The sequence below is a fragment of the Eurosta solidaginis genome, chromosome 2 (assembly GCF_040869045.1).
Source record: "Eurosta solidaginis isolate ZX-2024a chromosome 2, ASM4086904v1, whole genome shotgun sequence".
Lineage (NCBI taxonomy): Eukaryota > Metazoa > Arthropoda > Insecta > Diptera > Tephritidae > Eurosta > Eurosta solidaginis.
This window is the reverse complement of record NC_090320.1, coordinates 292,837,482-292,854,799: the sequence shown is the minus strand read 5'-3', so window position 1 is coordinate 292,854,799 and position 17,318 is coordinate 292,837,482. Positions and strand designations below refer to the sequence as shown.

At 37.6% G+C, this 17,318-nt stretch overlaps 2 protein-coding genes across 5 annotated transcripts; one reads left to right on the top strand and one right to left on the bottom strand.

The window, feature by feature from the left end:
- Positions 1–11,404: 11,404 nt before the first annotated feature.
- Positions 11,405–15,462, top strand: tank (EI24 domain-containing protein tank). Of its 3 annotated transcripts, none has more exons than XM_067768555.1 (4): positions 11,405–11,470; positions 12,838–13,133; positions 13,194–13,868; positions 14,510–15,462. In XM_067768555.1, the coding sequence occupies exons 1-4, from the start codon at positions 11,426–11,428 to the stop codon at positions 14,985–14,987; spliced, it is 1,494 nt and encodes a 497-aa protein (XP_067624656.1). In that variant the 5' UTR covers positions 11,405–11,425; the 3' UTR covers positions 14,988–15,462. The 3 variants fall into 3 exon arrangements, with proteins under 3 accessions (XP_067624656.1, XP_067624658.1, XP_067624657.1); XM_067768557.1 differs by lacking the exon at positions 11,405–11,470 and adding an exon at positions 11,501–11,636; XM_067768556.1 differs by lacking the exon at positions 11,405–11,470 and adding an exon at positions 11,521–11,799.
- Positions 15,135–16,839, bottom strand: LOC137241215 (transforming growth factor beta regulator 1). Of its 2 annotated transcripts, XM_067768559.1 has the most exons (3): positions 16,425–16,839; positions 16,044–16,365; positions 15,135–15,962 (listed from the first exon to the last, which is right to left on the bottom strand). In XM_067768559.1, exons 1-3 carry the CDS (start codon positions 16,539–16,541, stop codon positions 15,478–15,480), a joined length of 924 nt encoding a protein of 307 aa, XP_067624660.1. In that variant the 5' UTR covers positions 16,542–16,839; the 3' UTR covers positions 15,135–15,477. The 2 variants fall into 2 exon arrangements, with proteins under 2 accessions (XP_067624660.1, XP_067624659.1); XM_067768558.1 differs by having other exon boundaries at positions 15,135–16,365; positions 16,425–16,835.
- Positions 16,840–17,318: the final 479 nt, after the last annotated feature.

Here is a 17,318-nt window from a genome sequence, read left to right as displayed (position 1 = left end):
AACCTAGGAGGACACTACCACCGACGTAAAGGCCAGCACGAAGCTTTATCGCCACCTGGGTCTTTTGTTCACCTCGGACCACCGCGCCAACCACCACCAACGGTGCCTACTTTTACCACGGGCATCACCATCGGTAGTACCTCCCCCAACCCCTTCATAAGCGCAACCACGGGCGCAACAACCATCAGACGTACCGCCACACCAGTAGCAACGCACGTAGCGGGGCCACGTACATAGGCTTGAGGCCATTAAGGTTAACACCAACAACAGGCGGTTCCGACGACCCCAAGACTAGCGCACCTTTATTAACTGCGCTCATACCGGCAATAATACCAGCCGCATCCTTACTAGCCGCGCTCATGCCGGCAATAACACTACTAGCGCAACCCTTACCAACTACGACCAGATTGGGCTACAATAAACCTGCTACAATGACAATCACAGGACAGCGAATATAGGCCTGCGGGCATTCCAATTGCGATAACGAACATCAGCGGTTAAAGCGGTGAGTTCGTTCCACTACTGAACTAAAATTATGTATTTGTAGCCTTAACCTTTTTTTTTAAATTATATTTTTGACTCCGCAACATTATATAATGTTAATGTAGCCACAACTAAATTAAAAGTGAATTGTTTATATAAAACACAAGAGACAAGACGAGTATATATCTATGTAATGTTTAAGTCATAGTAAATTGCCTTTTTTCTACAAGAAAAAATTTTAACCAACAAAAAAGCAAAGCATATTTTAATGGTCATGGGTGTGCAATTTATACTGCCTGTGAAACAAAGAAAAAGGTGTTTCAGGCATTAAAATCTGCTTTGCGTTGTGGTAAAATTTTACTAATACATTTTTTTTTATTGATGCCATCGTGGCGAATATGATTTTGGAGTGAGCAAAAGTGTTGATATTGTTTCGGTAAGGAATAAAGTTTTATTGGTAATTCAAGCTCAGTTGCATTATCAGTAAAATGCATTAACTTTATATTAAGAGACGCAAATAACAAGTAATGCGGCTTGGCTTGCGTTAGCAAAACAAAACTTTTTGTTGTATACATTTTTTTTTTTGGGTGACTGAGTCGAACTAAACCCGAAACAATACCAACCCTAACACTTACTTGTAAAACAGTTTACGTTTCACTTGACCAAGTAAAACGATTTCAGTAATTGTACTATAAGTTTAAAAGGTTCATGTTTTACCTGAACAGGTGAATGACTTCGGTAATTTTTCCATGAATCTAAAAGCTTACGTTTTGCTTGAGCTTGTGAAACAATATTTTTTGAGGGGTAGGATTTACCCCAAGTTTAGTCCTAGTTGCGTTTATGACTAATTTCTCAGCGCATAATACATATTACTGTCATTATACTATGTGTAATACCGAATTGATGTTTAGTTAAACTCAAAGTAATTTTAATACAACGACTATTAATTTTGTAAGGGGCCCCAATTAGCAGAAGTTGTATCCAAACTGTACAGCCCTAAGATAGATTTGTAAAATAAAAAAGGAGCAAAGGGGCATTTGACCAAAGTTCTACAAAAAAAGATTTTCTTTCATTACATATATAGTATATTTTTATTTTAGTACATATATAGCCTTTTTGATTGCTATAAAATTTTTTCAAAAAAATTTGTTTATAAGCTTAAATAGGTTCCAAAACCCTTGTAGTAAGAAGTAAGAGAAAACAAAAGAGAAATCTATGTTAGTAGTAATAATGAAAATTGAATAAATTTGTTGACAATATGGGAATGCTGACTTCCTTACTTGTTTAGAAGGCACTTAGGGCACACAGGTAAGGGGCCACCGAAATACGGGTGCGTCGGTGGCCATGGTTATTGAGGGGGGGACAAGCACCGGGCGTCGCAACACCACCCGCGGCGCCCCTATATATATTCGGCCCTTTATGTTTATTTTCCCTTCGGTTATTTTATTTTAATTTCAGCAGTTTTTTTTGAGTTTGGTTTTTAGAGTTAGTAACCGGTCATGTCCGGTTCGGTAATTTTTTTTTGCGCCAGTTTTTTTTGAATTTTAGATTTTTGAATTTTTTTGAATGTTAACGGTCTGTCCGTGACATCCGGTTCAGCCGGATGTTGTTTTAGTTTGAATTATAAGCGTTTTGAGTCGGTCTCTGCGCTTCTGTCAGTTTGTTTTGAATTCGACAGCTGCTCGTTTTGATAGGCATGATAGCCGACAATGACTAGCCACTGTGCACCAACACATCATGCCGACCGCCTTCCTTACTGCTTCCATAGTAAATGCGACTCCATAACACTGGGAAAGCTTCGGACACCTGGTACAGAACAAAAGAACATACAGCAGATACCATTATGCATGTGAGACAGATACATAATTCTCAACGGAATTTTATGTATGCGAGAACAGTTTATCCGATTTCATCATGTTGTCACTACTGACTGTCATATCAAAGAGGATAAATACAATAAGAGCCGTCACTCGTTATTTTGTGGTGAGTATTTCGCTGGAAATTGAAAAAATTGATGCCGAATGTTTTCTGAGAGGGACATTTTTAATTGTCTCGCATTTATACATGCCGCGTAGGCCCCTTGTGCAACTGTGATTTTGGAAAGAGAATTAAATAAGTTAGTTAAATACAGTCGAAAAAATAAACACTAATACCCTACGAAAATGTATAGAAGACATTTATAAACATCTCGCCCAAAAAAAAAGTAGCGACTACCTCTCAGTATACATCGAGTAAATGCCCAAAAAATAACGAGTGACGGCTCTTATTGTATTTATCCTCTTTGGTCATATGACAATCAAATGATTACCACGGTTGTTTTGTTATTTTTTAAATTCCGCCATTTTCAACCGACGAAAACCATATAAAAAATAAGTTTAAAAAATGAAAAAGAGAGCATTTCAAAGCTCCATGCTAAAAGCAAAAAAAATCGAAAATATTAAAAAATACCAAAAGCTGTCGGAATGTGTGGGGCGCACTCAAAAAATTGATACGCGAAAAAAAATAGTGGTTAGTGGTGATTCATTTTTAAATGTGCTTCCGCATGAGGAAAGCGCTCTTCTGTTGTTTTGTTATTTTCTGAATTTTAATTGGACATTCTGAACTCGAATTCTTATAAAACTATTTATTTTAAACAAATAAGAAACACATATGTTTTTATCACCTACAAAATTAAGAACGTAATGAAATAAAGTAAATAAAAAGCAAAAAGCATTGTTTCATTTTTGGCGGAATATAACAATGGTCATTTATGATAGTATAACAGTCAAACCTGATATCTACAGTAAACTATCATTTATGACACTTTTTGATAGTTAGAGCAAAGAGGATAAATACAATAAGAGGCGTCACTCGTTATTTTTTTGGCATTTACTCGATGTATACTGAGAGGTAGTCGCTACTTTTTTTTTGGGCGAGATGTTTATAAATGTCTTCTATACATTTTCGTGGGGTATTTGTGTTTATTTTTCGACTGTATTTAATTAATTTATTTAATTCTCTTTCCAAAAATCAGAGTTGCATAAGGGGCCTACACGGCATGGATAAATGCGAGACAATTAAAAATGTCCCTCTCTGAAAACATTCGGAATCAATTTTTTCAATTTCCAGCGAGATACTCGCCACAAAATAACGAGTGATGGCTCTTATTGTATTCATCCTCTTTGGTTAGAGTGTCAGCACTGATCCAGGAAAAGGAATGAGAGTGAGCAGTACGGCTATATTCTTAATCAGTAGGCCATGTTGGTGTATACGAAGGAGACAAAAACTCACACGTACACAATTGTTTACATCACATTTGCGCAAGTCCCCTTAAGTTTGTGATAGAAAGTTTGTATGAGGCGCTGATCGTTACGTTAACATTGCTGACAATCAGATGTAAGTCATATGATAGTCAGTATTCTTGTAGGGTTACAAGCCAACCTAATAAAACCGCACAGCCTTTTTTTTTAGCGCACGCAAACAACCGGCGTTTTTTGCCCCAACATGCGTTGCGACAATGTAAATCAAGCAGAACAAAAATTGGAAATCGAGTTAGGTTTTAACGCAGCAAATTCAATTTCGGTTGCCCTCATAAAAGTTGTATGTGCATGAGACATTTTTGACAGAAAATGACTTACGTGCGTTTTTATTAGGGTGGCATGTTAGGGTACAACTGCTAAAACTCGTCCAAAAATATCAGGAGAGGTGTCAAAAGACGCGTTTTGGGCCCAGGATCACGAATCCGGAAGTGGAAATTTTATTTCTTTTCGGAGATATCTGCAAACAAAATCGAAATGTTTTATGTGGTTATTGTAATTTTTATGATTTTGTGGTACCCACAAGAAAAACTGTGGGTAAAAGTGTCTTGCGCGGATATAGTTTTGGTCTCCAAACCGGTGTTGGACCCACCCAGGGTAATTTTTTATAAGCGCGGTCAAAGGCCGCCAATGCAGAAAGATGTTCTGCGCAAAAATACTATGGATCCCACCCCCGGTTTCGGAGCGTTCCGGGCCATTTTTCGGTTTTTTGGAAATATCTTTTCACATAAATAAAATTCTTAATTTCCGCTTTCGGATTCGTGATCCTGGGATGAAAACGTGTCTTTTGGTAACACTATTGTCTTTTTTAGTGAAATTTTAGCAGTTGTACCCTAAAGTAAAGAATTACCCGTAAATACTAACAAATAAATTGTCTTGTACATAAAAGTGGCCAAAGTTTTTAAGAGCTGTAATAATAAAATGGGTAAAATTCTAGTTGAGGGGTCGACTGCTAATACGCTACCAAAAATATCGAGAGAGGTGTCAAAAGACGCGTATTAATCTCGAGAACAATAATCCGAAGGCGGAAAAGAAACATTTTATCTCTGTCCGGAAATATTTGCAGTTGAAGTTGGCGATTTTCATGTGGTTGTTGTTGTGTTGTACCCACAAAAAAATTATGCATCACCGTGGCGGTGGCCACGGTTATACCACACACCCGGACTTGGCATGGCATAGCCCAGGGGTATTATTGATAAGCGCGGCCGAAGGCCGCCAACGCAGAAAGGTGTTCTGCGCAAAAAAATACTATGGATCCCACCCCCGGTTTCGGAGGTGCACGCGGGTCTTTTTTCGGTTTTTTTGTTAATATCTTTTGAACGAGTTAAAATTTTTATTTTCCGCCTTCGGATTATTAATACTGATGTCAAGGCGCGTCGTTTGACACCTCTCTCGATATTTTTGGGAGCGTATTAGCAGTCGACCCCTCAACTAGACTATTACCATAAAATGTTTTCTGCAACCTATGTTGCCTTTTATATAAACTCAAACGAATAAATTGACGAAACTCACATAGGGGTCATGGAAAGAAGAAAATTGAGAGATGCTTCCAATCTTCTTGAAATGAACTCTACACTGTAAGTACTTGACATACTAAAAGTAAAAAAAAAAGTTTAATAAAAAAAATAGATTTCAGGGTTCGTCTTATGCTTGAAACACAATGCCGAGCGACGACGATATACGCCGCGTCGGGCGATGACATTTTTCAAATTACGCCCAGACATTTCGTCTACTTAAAACACAAGGCCGGGCGAAATTGACGCTGTTTATTCAGAGTGACCATTATTTAGAAATCAAGATGAAAAAAATCAAAACTTTTTTAATTCTCTGCTTTAGCACTTGAGTGATAAAACACGCCCAAAATGTTGAGAAATTAACAAAACAAAACAAAAATGTTAAGAAATTAAATTAAAAATTATATGTAAAGAAAAAAAAATTTGTTTTTGGATATTATATTTTCTTTTTTTATACTCAAAAAATTTAACAGCAGCAACCCTTCGCCCGGCGGCGACGATAGAATTAAATCTATCGTCAAAGCAAAGAGAGTATCTACCCTGCAAAAATTGTTGGATTACGTGTTCCATTTTCTTCATGTTGGAGTACTCTAACAATACTCCTTTGCAATGCGTTTGCGGACCACCATCAGCCGATTAATGCTCGTTTTTTAACGACCGTGATCACGACACGATGACGATCGAACAGAGTTGCCAAAAGTAAAATATTGCATACAAATAACTGATAATAAAATTTGACTATGGCAACTCTGATAAAATGCAACCGCGCACTGGTTTTATGTATACATACTATAGTATAGAGAAATATTAGTTTCTTTATTCACGCAAATTCTAAATAACATAAGAATATTCGTAGTAAAAAATATAAAAGTTGTATTGCCCCTCTTCATTTACTTTCATTTTAAATTAAATTCACTCCGATAATTCTTTCCGGCACAATTCCTCTTTAGTACTTTGGCATATGATCCTCTGTGGGTGCTCCATGGAGTACTACAGTGAAATTACTTTGGAAAGTACTCTCACGTATGTACTCTATGGAATACTCACAAACAAAGCGAGTGTGGGATCACCTACTCCTCCCCTAGGACATCGCAATGTTAATTGGAGCACATTCTTTGTATGAATACAGAATAGTTTTGGAATACTCCTATACTCCCAAAGGGTACTCTCTTTGGCGTCAGGGCATTGTGTTTCAAGCTTTAATAGTGGTAGAAGGCAGTTTGCGCGTCTGTAAAATTAGGTCGCCAGTCCCAAATATTTTGAGGGTTTGTGCCACTTTAAGGTTTCTTGCCCAGGGTGTTGAAACAGAGAGATGGGAATGAGTTTGATTCTTTTGGATTTTGTAATAATTTTATATTTACTTTTATTTAAATAGCTCCCATGGCTCCCTTATCGTTCAAAAATTTATCAGCGATAGCTACCGTATAAAATTGAACAGCAGATACGATAGTTAGCGTATGCCAACCCTTAAAAAAACGCTAGTACTCCATAAATAGTGTAAGGAATACACCTTTAGGAGTATAGGAGTGTTCCAAAACTAATCTGTATTCATACAAAAAAGGGGTGATCCCACTCTCGCTTTGTTTGTGAGCATTCCATAGAGTACATACGTGAGAGTACTTTCCAAAGTACTTTCACTGTAGTACTCCATGTAGCACGACGTCCCTCCAAGACAATACTGAGTCCTCACTTAAGATAAAAAACTCAAACATAGAAAAATTCTGGAATAGAGTCCAAACCGTCTTCGATAAGATTGTCGAAACCCCAGATCAGGACCTGCCCGAAGATTTTCCAACATCTGTTAATAGCATATACAGGTACTGTCTCATAGCGTACGAAGACACAAAAGCCCAGATCGAAGACCAGCTTCAGTTGCTTAAACAAGCAAATTCCCCGCTCCCCCTACCGTCACACCAGGTCCTTCCGACAACTCCGGTATTTCGCTAAAAATCCCTCCCTGCGATACCGAAACATTTTATGCTGGTTATGAAAAATGGCCCTCATTTCGTGACATGTTCACAGCCGTTTATATTAACCACCCGAAACTCTCCCAAGCGCAAAAATTGTATCACCTCAGATACAAAACCCAAGGAAAGGCAGCTCAAATAGTCAACCAATTTCCCTGGGAAGCCCTAAAGTCCCGATACGAGAACAGACGAGTTCTCGTAGATAATCAAATACGGGCTCTGATGAATTTAAAAACGATCACCACGGAAAACAGTGAAGACATTCAAAGGTTGCAGCCGTCGGTAAATAATTGCCTTCAAATTCTCGCCACGCAACAAGTCTCCACAGATAACTGGGACCCCATACTTATTTATCTGGTTACCTCTAAACTCCCAGAAAATACAGTCACGTTATGGGAGCAGTTTCTGACTTCAAGAGAACTTCCTAACTGGTCCCAAATGGACCAGTTCCTCACAACTCGATATGAAGTCGTAGAGCGAGTCGATCAATGGCGACCAAATAAATTTAAAGCCACCCCACAAGCTAGGCCGCCATTTAAACCCCAACAGTCACATGCGTTTCAAAATAAATCGACCTCCCACACCCAGTCTCATATGACAGAGCAGCGGGCAATGTACAAGTGCGCTATGTGTAAAACCTCATCTCACCCCCTTATAAGTTGCTTCAAATTTAAGAAGCTGTTTCAATTGTCTCTCTCAGTCACACATATTGAAAGACTGTTCCAGTACTCAAACTTGCAATCAATGTCAAGATCGCCACAACTCAGTTCTTCACGAAGACACATCTCAAGTGCCGAAGAGACAACCCTCACGATTGCAAAAGACATCCTCACAAGGCACGACCACGAATTCCACAGTCTCACCCGGTAATACTCCCGATCAAGCCAATGCCCTGGATGAAAGCCCTTCATGCTCGCAGAAAAGCCAAGTGCAATCGTTTTATTCCGAAAACGATTGTGAAATAATTTTACCCACGGCTATCGTACCCGTAGATCATAGGGGAGAAATTTTCAAACTCAGAGCTCTTGTAGATCAGGGATCTGAACGAACCTTTATCTCTACCAGAGCCCAATATAGACTCAAACTCCCATTCAAACCCTCTAGATTTGAAATATCAGGGATGGGCGGCAAGGTAGTTCAGACCTCAAACAAATTGTGCTCTCTGACTTTGATATCCCCCGATGCAGAGGCAATAGTATTACCCCGGCTAACAAAAATGCTCCCCTCGCTTAAGCTCACTAGCGAGCTTCAAGCAAAATGGGCACACCTCAACCTCGCAGACTCGAACTGTCACTCCCCCTCGCAAATAGGTCTCGTCCTAGGCAGTGATGTAATACCGCAAATCATCCGAAATGGCGTTGAGAAACTTTCCCCCCATCTTCTAGCGCAGAAAACCATTTTTGGATGGATTCTGAGCGGTAGAGCCCCTGTGATGGTAAACGCTTTCTGCATGCAAGTGTCAGAAGTGTCGAACGAAGATCTTAACTCTCTATTGCGTAAATTCTGGGAATTGGAGGAAGTTCCCACCAAACCCCAAATAATCCCAGAAGACGAGTTTTGCGAGAATTTCTATGCAGCCACAACCTCACGCGATGATAACGGTCGTTATATAGTAAGGCTGCCGTTTAAACCCAGCTTCCCAGAGTCAATCTCACTATCCCACTCTCGGTCTTCAGCTCTAAGCCAGTTTCTTGGAATGGAGAGAAGTCTGCAGAAGAAAGGGGATTTAAAGACTCAATATGATAGTGTTCTAGAAGAATACCTCACCCTCGATCATATGGAGGAAACCGGCTCCTATGAAAAATTTGACGGAGGAAAATGCCTCTCATTTTATCTTCCTCATCACGCAATTGTCAAACCCGAGAAAAAGACATCAAAGGTGCGGGTCGTGTTTAACGCCTCAAAGAAGTCGGCATCTGGACATGCGTTCAACGACGTTCTTTATACCGGCCCTACCCTCCAACCCGATCTGATGCTTCTGATCCTCAAGTGGCGGACATACCAGTTTGTTTTCAACGGAGACGTAGAAAAAATTTATCTTCAAATTATAATGCTCGAAGACGACAGAGAATATCAGAGGATCGTCTTTCGCTCATCTCCGAGCGACCCCATAAAAGACTATCGTCTGAAAACAGTCACATTTGGTGTGAACTGTGCCCCCTATCTCGCCATACGTACTCTTCACCAACTGGCCAAAAATGTAGAAGAAACTTTCCCTAAAGCCGTCCCTGTCTTGACCAAATAAACATATGTAGTGTTAGCGTCAGCAGGATTTCCATTAAGGAAAATAACGGCCAATCACCCCAGTATAATAAGAAACATCAAAGAAGAGGACTTGCTAGATACCAATCTTTTGGAATTCGAGAAAGCAAGCAACACCAAAACTCTCGGCATACAGTGGAACGCCCTGACCGACACGTTTTCGTATACAGTGGAGTCAATACCCCTCTCGTCCGCTAGTACAAAACGTTTTACATTTTATTTTTACATTAACTCTTTTAACAATAAAAACAATACAAATAACACACGAAATTTATTTCGGTCTCTAATGGTTCACTTTTTTTCACAAGAATGTTGATTTTATGCACCAAAATTTCAAACTAAAAACAAAATTTTCATGTGTCAGAAAATATAAAGAAACAACGGCCGAATGTCAAAAAAAAACCTATCGAAATACAAACTGGCTCGTTTGTTTTAATGAACTAGATTGTATTTTCCTAGTATTTCGTTAGTTTTTTGAAATATAGTTTACACCCTTACACCAGTACTGAAGCCGTATTAGGAGGGAGGGCGACAAAAAATTGAAGATAAAATACAAGAAAAAATACACGAAAATAAAGTAGTGTCATACAGGTATAAGCGAGGATAGGCGTTTTTTTCACGCGCAAACCTAACAGTATACGCGTGTATAAAAAAACACGGCTATTGTTATTATTATTATTATGTATTTAGGCTTAAAATGAATTTTAAGACTAACAAAAGAGAGCACTAACGGCTATCGTTAAAGTACTCCAACATGAAGAAAATGGAACACACACGTAATCCAACAATTTTGGCAGGGAATACCACGGTAAACGATAAACCATGGTTCAACTATACGATAAACGGTAACGATGGGGTTTCACACGCTAGAATTTATTTCATAATACGGTATAACAGATTGACAGCGTTTATCGTGTATCGTATGAGTTCATAATAGGGGCGTTAGACACAAAGGCGCATAATCATAGTCAAAATAAAATAAGTTTTAAATTTAGTTTCAGCTTTTTTGACAGATAGCTCATAGAAAATTATGTCAAAAAGATGCAACTAAATTTAAAATCTATTTTATATTGACTATGGTTATGCGCCAAAGATTTTTGAAGAATAAAGATGTTGCATGCGTTAAAAATAGTGTGAACCAACCTTCACAAAACTCTAGTAGGTCACATTCACCACTCACCACAGCATAATTTTTTAAACTACCACTGTCTGTATTTATTATTTTCCAATTATTTGTACATTTTTTATTCAGCTAATTTGTTCAGAATTTTAACCTTTACTCTCTAAAACTCCAATCAGTGTATTTTGTGCGCTTAAAATTTGTGTTAAAGTTCGTGGTGTGGTGGAAGTGACCTACTAGAATTTTGTGAAGCTCTGCTGCTTTCCACTGAGGTTTGCGCATGCAACATCTTTATTTTTAAAAACTGTGATTAGACATGACCTCTCCGACAGCACGCTTATTGTATTGCGACGGTTACACCGATACACCGATAACTGTATGCTCTGTATGCGTAAGCCATCAAAACAAAAACAGCTGTTTTGCATTTCTTCTTTGTCAATTTAAGCCCCGTCCCATAAGCAGTTTTTCATTGAGAATCATTTAACTCTATCTTATGCATTACGAGTAGATTGCATGTATGTTAGCGTTTATAAATATGAAGGAACTTCAGACTTAGAAATTAAAGTATACATCAAAAATACTTACTAACATATTTTGTGTCGTATTCATTTGTTATATTCCAGTTTTTAATTGCGAAAACTGTTTGAAAAGTTACCAACGAGTGGGAAAAATAATTTCACTTGCAAAGTGTGCCATCACCCTTAGCCAAAGCAAATATCAAATTCTTTTTCTTATGCTTTACTAGCTACAAAAGTTTGCAAGTTGGCTACTTTTACATGTCAGATGGCGCCGGTGTCACTGAATCTTCCGTTCCATATAAAAATACGTGTAATCTACTCTTAATTCATAGGATAGAATTAAACGCATCTATATCAAAAACTGCTTATGTGACTTGGGTTTTAGTGACGGGGCTTTTACCTAGAATCATGATTGAATTACCTAGAAAAATTCGATAGCTTTTTATACCAATATATTAGAATAAATTTCGTTATAAGTAATTATTTGCTATAGAATAAATCAATAATAACAATTTTTAAGTCTTAAAAGATGTGCAAGTAACAACAAATATACTTAAATGTGTAAATAAATGGAAAGCTACAACGGTGTTGGCTGAGGGTGTTTTAACAAATTGATAATAAAAGATGGGAGCAATCAAAGTGCGTAGTACAAATTCTAAAACTTAATAAACTTGTTACCTAAGCAATATATACCAGCGATATCTCGAAAACCTTCCGTGGGATGGAAAAGTGGGACAAGTTAGGGTATCATATACATAAATGTCGGCACATTTGCTACAGTATTGGCTGGAGTGCAATAAATTTCGGTTGACATTTGAGCTCTCGCTGTTGTCTATAAAGATTACCCCCAACAGGTTAGGGAGCTTAGAATATACCCGCGGTAGGTATGCCTGTCATAAGAGGCGACTAAAATATTAAATTGATTCAAGGGGTTGTGTAGCGCAACCTTCTCAAGGGGTTGCCACCGCAATATATAGCTTCTCCAACCCAATTACCAACCTCACCTATACGTGGCGAATCCTGTTTCATTAACAGCCGGGGCTCTTGCGACCCCAAGTTCATGGAAGTGGGGGTGGGGAGGGGGATACGGCCTAGAAGGTTTAATGTGGTTATATAAATCGTCCCCGAGATGGTTGGGCTAGTTCTTTAATGGTGCTTTGTTACCGGAACGTACCGGATCTATATCCGCAAAGGGTACCATCAACATAAATAACACCAAAGCCTTCGGGGAGTGTCTTTATCGTTAATACAACAACAACATTCGAGAAGTACGAGAACCGTTGCAAATTTTTATATTCAAATTATGCTGGACAAGAATAACATGGAATTTTATAGCTTTCACTAGACGATATATATTTTTTATTTTTTTTTTTTAAGGTGCTGATTGTTTAGTTCTTTTGTTGAACCGCCTAAGCATCGCTGCTATTTAGCTTAGTTTTTTTCTCTGTATTTACTTATATATAAATTTATCATATTTACTCCGGCTTTAACAGTGCGAGTTTAAACTCCAGTTAAAGTTGACTATAGTTTAACCCTGCCACTTCGGCCGGTTAAGCTGAGATGAGCAGCAAAATTTTGTTGTCGAACAAAGTGACAAGGCTCTAGTCAACTTTAACTAGAGTTTAAACTCGCACTGAAAAATCATGCATTATACATTCTAATTTTCTATTTGTATAGAATATTGCGCTGGGTATAGTATATGGTTTACTTGATAGCATAAAAGGAGTTTCACTATTACTCTATATTGATGCGGAAATACACAAAATAAATGCCGAGGAAGAAGCAGAAAAACAGCGCCGTCTAAAAGAAAGAGAAAGGCGCAATCAAAGAAGTCACTCACCAACGCCATCCTCAGCAGCGGCGATGGCGCGTGAGGAGTTAAAAGACTTACTAGTGCGTGAACAAGAAGAAAGATTTCCCAATGAACGCAGTTTAAATAGTATATTAAAAAAGCAATCCAATGAACCAAAACCGTAAGAAGAAATTCAAATTATATATTAATGCATAACTTAATTGATTTCTTTTACCTTCAGGGAGAAAAAAATTGCCAAACAAGTTGTACAATGTTGTCTACTAAATGGCGGGTTCGCATGGTTAAGTATAATCATTTTCGAGCAAGGAATAACACCTTTCGTCAAATTATGCGCAAATATAATACTAAGTAATAATTCTTTAGCCATGAAAACAATATGGACATGGGTGCAAATAGCAATATCAATCTTATTCTTTATGATGTGGATGCTGCCCATATTTTTGTTGAGTAAAATTTGCAGTTCAATATGGTTTACTGATATAGCAAATTCGGCCTATCGTGTACGCAAAGGCAAACCACAAATGATACCAAACGCTAGCAAATTTGTTGCAGATTTAATATTCAGTTTTATAATACAAATATTTTTTCTCGGACAAAGTATGCTGATGAATTTATTGCCTATACCTTTTTTGGGTAACGCGTTATACTATCTGCATTTATGTCTACTCTACACGCTGTACTCGTTCGAATATAAATGGATTAATATGGGTTGGGAGTTACATCGTCGTCTTAGTTACATCGAAAATAATTGGCCATATTTTTTGGGATTTGGCTTACCGCTGACTATACTTACGAATATGACAGACTCGATTATAGTCAGCTCATGCATATTTTCAATATTTTTCCCACTTTTTTTGTTGAGCAGCAACGAAGCTATACCGATAGTTGATACAACGTAAGGTTTATAAATTTATAATGAGGGAACTAACAAAAGTTGGCTTAATATTTAAGAATTCATGTGCTTAACACCGGCTTTTAATAATTGAATGTTCAATTATAATTCTTGTTTTAAGAGAAACTGATAAGAAAGAAAAATTTACTGGTATATTGCGATGCTACCATTTCGAAAAATGCCACGTAATCATCATCAGGCAATTCCGTAAGGTTATCAACGGTTTCACCGAGATTCTAACCGCGAATCACACGGTGAAACTGCAGTTGCCTTAACCATTGTGCTATCCTGCTTGTCCCTATTTGTTTTCTTCATGTTGTTGTTGTAGCGATAAGGTTGCTCCCCGAAGGCTTTGGGGAGTTTTATCGATGTAATGGTCCTTTGCCGGACACAGATCGGGTACGCTCCGGTACCACAGCACCTTTAAGGTACTAGCCCGACCATTATTTCAGTTTATATCATTTTTGCGCCAACAACACTGGCTTATTTTGTCACGAACACCACATCCTAAAAAATCTTCAGGTTATCAAGTAAACGAATTACAAAGGATTTATTACCTTTTGAACTAAGCAAAGTTTTGTTAGTACTTTCTTAAAAACGTCCATCCATATACATATTATAATTTTTGTTTTACTTTTATTTAGCAATGTTCCCATGCGCTTATTTACGCCCGTCATATTTGTTTCAAATTTACTGTTCACGCGTGGCCGTCCACCGAAGATAAAAGCCGCGAAATTAGCACAACAAAAACAACAATTGTTATTACAGCAGGAACGTCAACTTCAAGAGCATATATTGATACAGCAACGTATTGAAGAAGAATATCTCGGACGTAGTCAAAGTCGTCAGTCAGAGCGTGGAGAAAGTACTGATGGATCCTCACAGCAATCACAACAACAACGTCCACAATCCGCACGTGTCAGGCAGTCACCGTCACCGCAAGCTGGACCATTTCGCTACCAACAACCGCCATCGCAACCGCGCGTTTCATCGATAACGCGGACAGCGCCGCCGCATGTTTTCGCCGAACAAAGTCATTTTATGAGTAGTGTACCATCGATGGCTTCTACAGCGTCTGCGAGCTCATCAGCACATATAGCACAAACTGTGCATCGTAGGTAGTCGCATGATTGCACATTCAAATAAATCTAAAATCGAGAAATTGCAACAAATAATTTTACAGCTAATGACTACAAACTCGTATAAGCGACACATAAGCATATCGACTACTACACGTATATATTAAGAAAACAATCGCAAAGCAACAGATGATTTTTTAAATTGACTTGTGATCATTATTATTTAGAATTTCGGTTAATGTATCGCTTAACAACCAATTCTTATAACGACGAGTAATCAAAGCATAAATGTATGTATATGTACTTTGTAATTTGTAGATGCTTATTTGTTTCTATATATATTTAAAGTATATTTTTTGCAATTAGGTATACAATTTTCAATGACTGTCGCGCAACATTAACTGAATAAATTTTTTTTATTGTCGCACGTTTTTTATATGTTTCATACTACATACATTGACGAAATGTGCTATAAATAATTTAAATAAAATGCGAAGTTCTTTTTTAATAAAAAATAATTAGTTTTTTACTTTTTACTGAAAATCCAAAAGTTCATCTGGTGGTTCATCTTTCACTTCGGGTACATTGTGATAGGTGGATACGGCGATTAGTGTTTGTAATGCATCAAAACTCATTGTTGGATCTTTATCTTCAAGCAATGACAAATTCTCACTACCATTGGTATCAGTTTCTTCTAGAAACCCTTTGAAGTTCGCACACTGCCCATAACCAGGATCCATTTGTAACAGCGATTTCACTGTGGGATTAGCTAAGCCAAAGAACTTCTCACCTTGCACTTGCAATGGTAATTGCACTACATCGATCAGTGCGCGTTGTAAAGTCTCCAACAACGCTTTGTGACACACATTCGCAGATTCGCCAAAGAAAACACTATCCAAATCATTATCGGGTATTATTTGAAATTGAGGCATGCCAGCATTATTAAGTATTTTACATGTATAGACGCATTTGCGTTTTGGATCTTTAGGATGCGCGTATATGCGCGTTGTAACATAGCCTACCGGATAAATCCAGTGTGTTGTATGAAAATTGGGATTAATCGGTATAATCTCACCAGGTGAATGTATAAGTATATTACATAAATTTATGGGATATAATGGTTTGCCGCTAGCATCCAAAGTTACTTTGTCATGTGGCTTACAACGCCTATCGTGTCTCTCTAGCCCCGTTGTAGTTCCTAAATTTCGTTTCTTTGGTCCACGTTTTTTCGGAAATGGATTACTAATTTTGGTTGTGGTCTTAGTTTGCATCGTATTCACATCCTGCTCCATTTGTTGTTGTTCAAGACTTTCGACACCCTCATGACGCATTAAACGTTTGATTAAATAACGTCGCTCTTCACGCGCTGTTGCCAAATCTTCTTGCACCTGCGCAACTTCATCACACAGTGCAGCATTTTCCTGTTACATATAACATGTTTAATCGAAATTTTTTATTGAATACGAAAATTGTTACTTACAAAAACAAAGTGCTTTATTTGGCGCTTCAAACGTTTATATTTAGATTTGTATTTGAGACTCATTACACGCGTATATTGACTATTTTGATAGTGTAGCATAGCTTGGGGCTTCGACATTCCTTGTCTTTGCTACCTGTAGTTTGAGTTACTTCCTCCAAAAAAAATAATTTTTTTTAAATTTGTTGTGCTAAAAATTCTAGATTTGCTCAGCTGATGTTTTAGTTGACGAACATGGCGGAACGATACAAGGTGGCAGCATGGTAACATACCTACACACATAAAAAAAATTCCATGTACTTTGTTTTTGTAAATTCGATGAACAAATGTCAAAATTGTACTGCGCCGGAATTTGATGTATCAAATCAAAAAAAAAAGTTTATAATCAGCTGTCCCATGCTGCCACCTTGTATCGTTCCGCAATGGTTCACGAGCAAAACGTCATCTTTGACAAAACATAAAATAAAAAAAGTACAACAAAATGACTTAGCTGTGGTGGTTGATTAAATGAACCTTGCTGTGGTTGATGAAAAAATTGCATTTTTGACATGGTGAATGGTGTGATAGATATGGCAAAGAGGATTGATATATCTATCTTTGGCTATACCATAACGGTGCAGCGAATAAAAACCCAAAACAAAGAGCATAGATATCTATGTCTTTGGTAAAAATTTTTTTTTTATATTTATTTTACATATGTATGTTTACTTTTTTGTTACGAAAACACAATAACAAATGTGAGAAAAGTTAGAATTAAAAAATTTGTTTAAACGTTATTTGTCTCACCGGTTTTACCTTGTAATATTTTTATCATGGTGTACGTCGAAATGGTTGTGGCAAAGAAATTGAAATTTCAATTTCTTTGGTTGTGGTGAGAAATTGATGTGGTGAGTTGCG

Excerpts from the sequence above, each read along its gene's own strand:
- tank (XM_067768555.1), top strand. The coding sequence starts at position 11,426 with ATGGCGCCGGTGTCACTGAATCTTCCGTTCCATATAAAAATACGT. Across the intron at positions 11,471-12,837 it reads CGTTCCATATAAAAATACGT|AATATTGCGCTGGGTATAGT; the intron begins GTAATCTACTCT and ends CTATTTGTATAG. Across the intron at positions 13,869-14,509 it reads ATACCGATAGTTGATACAAC|CAATGTTCCCATGCGCTTAT; the intron begins GTAAGGTTTATA and ends ACTTTTATTTAG.
- LOC137241215 (XM_067768558.1), bottom strand. The coding sequence starts at position 16,541 with ATGTCGAAGCCCCAAGCTATGCTACACTATCAAAATAGTCAATATACG. Across the intron at positions 16,366-16,424 it reads AAATAAAGCACTTTGTTTTT|GAAAATGCTGCACTGTGTGA; the intron begins GTAAGTAACAAT and ends TATATGTAACAG.